At 43.2% G+C, this 3,489-nt stretch overlaps 1 protein-coding gene across 1 annotated transcript in view; it reads right to left on the bottom strand.

Moving 5' to 3' along the window:
* PNPLA7 (patatin like phospholipase domain containing 7) overlaps nucleotides 1–3,489 on the bottom strand; it is a gene marked incomplete at its 5' end in the record, with an annotated part of 134,385 nt that overhangs the window by 77,957 nt on the left and 52,939 nt on the right. The window contains one exon of the mRNA XM_057378351.1: nucleotides 2,415–2,528. Coding sequence (XP_057234334.1) covers nucleotides 2,415–2,528 — 114 coding nt within the window. The remainder of the gene's footprint in view (nucleotides 1–2,414; nucleotides 2,529–3,489) is intronic.

The raw sequence follows: 3,489 nt of genomic DNA, 5'->3' as shown, positions 1-3,489 counted from the left end.
GGGTGGGCAGGCCCTGGCACAGGGTGCCCAGAGAAGCTGTGGCTGCCCCTGGATCCCTGGCAGTGCCCAAGGCCAGGCTGGACATTGGGGCTGGGAGCAGCCTGGGACAGTGGGAGGTGTCCCTGCCTAAGGGTGGGGGTTGCACTGGATGGGCTTTAAGGTCTGTTCCAACCCAACCATTCTCTGATGGACCTAACAAAGGGAGAACAMGTAAGGACTCTGAAATCCTATTAAAATATTTTATCTTAAGTTCTTAAGAGASTCTGAAGGCATTAACTGCATAAATCACCTCCACAAAATCTATCTTATGTTCCTCCTTCTATTTCCAGTGCTGGTTCTAAAATAATCGTATAGAAAAAAAAAAAAAGTAAGTTCTCACATTTTTTATACCAGTTTAACATCTACTTAGAATTTGGAGACCTCAAACAGCAGCACGAATGTGTCTTTCTAACAACCTGTGTCGCAACACTTTTCCTTAAAATATCTATTTTAGCATTTTTGTTTCATTGCAACTCATCAGCCAGACTATAGGCGAGTCTAGAGAAATCTGATTCCATAYTGAAAAAGGTCAGGGATTTAAGGCTGATGGGCTGTGCTCTTCACACATGGGAAGACATTTGAATTCTATTACAAATAAATGTTTTGAATTGTGCTATAAATGTAACGCTCAAGCTCAATTTTAACTGCAAAGCAAAGAGATTCACAGCTCCACAGAGATCACTGTTCAGGGGAAAACAACTCTGCCAGCTGGCAGAAAGGGAAAAGAGAGAGAAGAGACACWGAAATAAATTCCTGCCCCAGATAAAGAGGCAGAATTAGAACCCAGCCTTAGTGCAGAGCCATGTTCAAGGCACTGGTCAGTGTTTAGGTCAGGCTGGACAGGGTTTGGAGCAACCAGGTCTAGGGGAAGGTTCCCTGCCCGTGGCAGGGGGTGGAACAGGAATAATTTTAAAATCCCTTCCAACACCAAGCAGTCTGTGACTGATAATTTACAGTTTATGTGTTTACCAGTTATATTTAAAACCATCCACCACACACAAGTGGGTTTGAATCTCCCCTGGGTCATCTCCTCCCTTCTGGACCAAGATAAATTTTAAAATCCTTTCCAACTCAAAGCAATCTGTAACACTGGTGATTTACAGTTTATGTATTCACCAGTTACATTTAAAACAATTCACCACACACAGGTGGGTTTGAATCCTCTCTGTGTCATCTCCTCCCTTCTGGACCAGCCACAAGGACAGCAATGGCTGAAAGCAGCTCCAGTGGATGCCACACGTTTGGGATGGCCCCAGTTTGAGGTGACACTGCTCCCAGCTCATGAACCTCTTCCATTAAATAGAGAGGAATAAACTCACAGGTCTTTTCAAGTGAGTTCCACAGATCAGAAGTCAATAATTCCCAAGAGAAGCTGACAAACACTTTAGCGAAAACAATCCTTACAGGGAAAACTGGGAAGATTATCTTTCACTGACATAACTTCTGAACACTTATTGCCATAATTAAACTCTCCTGGCAATAATACAGACAAAACCCCACAGTTTTGGCACTATGAAAATGCCTGAATAGAGGCTTTATATTGTACAACTAAAAAAAAAAGTTATTACAGGTGCTAGGAAAGCAAGAGAATACAAGTATTTAAATTAGGTTTATTATTTTTGCAGGATTTTTTAAAAGAAATCTGGTAAAAAAGAAAAGTCAATGTCTTGAAAGAGAGCAAAATGAAAAATCAGAAATAATTTGAAGTAACAGCATTAAAGAATTGCCTTTAAGGCCAGTGCAATGATTTAGTGCTTAGTATAATGTCCCTGATGCACTTAGGGACAAAAGAATTAAATTTCGAGTCCGTCRGTCTCCAAATTTGCAGGAGAGAGATATAATGTCAAGTGAATTAAAGAAGATGGATGAGCTGATGGATTCAAAGGGAGCAATCCCAGTCTTCAGGACACAGACAGATGTGGCAGCTGCACAACGAGGACTGACAACCCAAAACAGCAGCAAGAGGGAAAGCAACCCCCAAATATCACAGCTCTGGAAATGAAGGTACAGAGAGCCAAGGGCTGACTCTGAGCCCCGGCGAGGAGCAGGAATAAATAACATTTTTAAAAGGATTTTAGAAGTCAAACTCCCATTTGCCATCAGCAGCACTGAGTGCTCCCCACTTTGCCAACATCCTGCATTTAACACAGCTCCTTCCAGACCCCCAGAGCAGCCCTGCCATGAAAGCTGCAGCRACTGATGGGAGACAGAGCGAGGAAAGCTGGGGCAAAGCTGCGATGGAGCCGCTCGGAGCACGCGGCGTTTCCTCACAACATCAATCCCACAGAAAACCCCGATGACTCACTGCTAATGGGGAGCTCGAGCCTCTCAGGCCTCCTTTGAGAGAGACAGGAAAATGCTTTGAATTGCCTTACCTGGGGGAATTTGCGCTTGATGGAAATGAGAGCCCCCTCGGGCAGCTTGGCCAGCTCCGAGTCCCGCACCGCGTGCACCGTGGTGGCTCTGGGCTGGTGGGTCAGGGCTTCCACCTGCAACAGGGACACAGCATCAGCACAATTCCCAAACTACAAACAACACTGAAGCCTGAAAAGATGGGCTATGGAAAAAACCCCACTGAGCAGTCTCTATAGATGTCCCCATATATACCACATATAGCTCCTCTATAGAGCAGGTGTTTGTTTATTGCAGCACTGCAGGTGAGGGGGATTTCTCCACCCAACTCAAAAACCTTTGTCAAGTGTCTTCTTTATACAATAAATATTGTTTAATATCACTATGTCAGTATATCATCAGCATACACCCGTCCAGAACTAATTTATATAGGATTAATTCATGTTTTAAATAATTTTTTTGTACTGCACTTGCGCTTCTGTGGTGGTGCATCCCCCCCACCTTGTCTTTTTGGGCAATCTCAAGCACACTCATTTGGGACACCTTCCCCAATTTAGGTGGTCTAGGGAGTCTTCTTTGATGAATGCTCAAGGTCTTTTTCGCATTTAAACTTTTCTACTTTTCCTTCARAGCATGCACAGTTATGGTGTTCCTTGGGCTTTCTGGGTCTAACTGGTCTAAATTCTTCATCTTGTGGCTCACTGGCTTTACATTTGCCCATTTCTCATTAGTTCATCCTGCTGTTTCCCAATTAGCTATACTCATCTATTTTTCAGGTTATCTACCCGGCAAGTTTTTGCTTATTTAAACATTAAGCAACTAGTTAACTTCATTTGGCTATTACATTGAAAAAAAGTTATGATTCAGGTCATATAAGTATTAAAAGCTATCATTCAAGTCATATAAGTATTAAAATGCTTTCATTCAAGTTACCGAAGTATTTTATAAATCAAGCTATATAAGCACCTTTAACTTYGACTCAGTTATATCAGCATAATCAGGATGAACAGATTGAACCATTCCCAAAAACCAGCACTGCTCCCATGCAGCCAGGGCACAGCCCTGCCCGTCCCACGGGGTCTCACCCCAGCTGCCACA

This window comes from Malurus melanocephalus, unplaced genomic scaffold, assembly GCF_030028575.1.
Source record: "Malurus melanocephalus ecotype Western Australia unplaced genomic scaffold, MMel_1.1 scaffold_355, whole genome shotgun sequence".
In the NCBI taxonomy this organism is placed as follows: domain Eukaryota; kingdom Metazoa; phylum Chordata; class Aves; order Passeriformes; family Maluridae; genus Malurus; species Malurus melanocephalus.
Note: the sequence above shows the minus strand (reverse complement) of the source record. Positions and strands in the feature narration are given on the sequence as shown.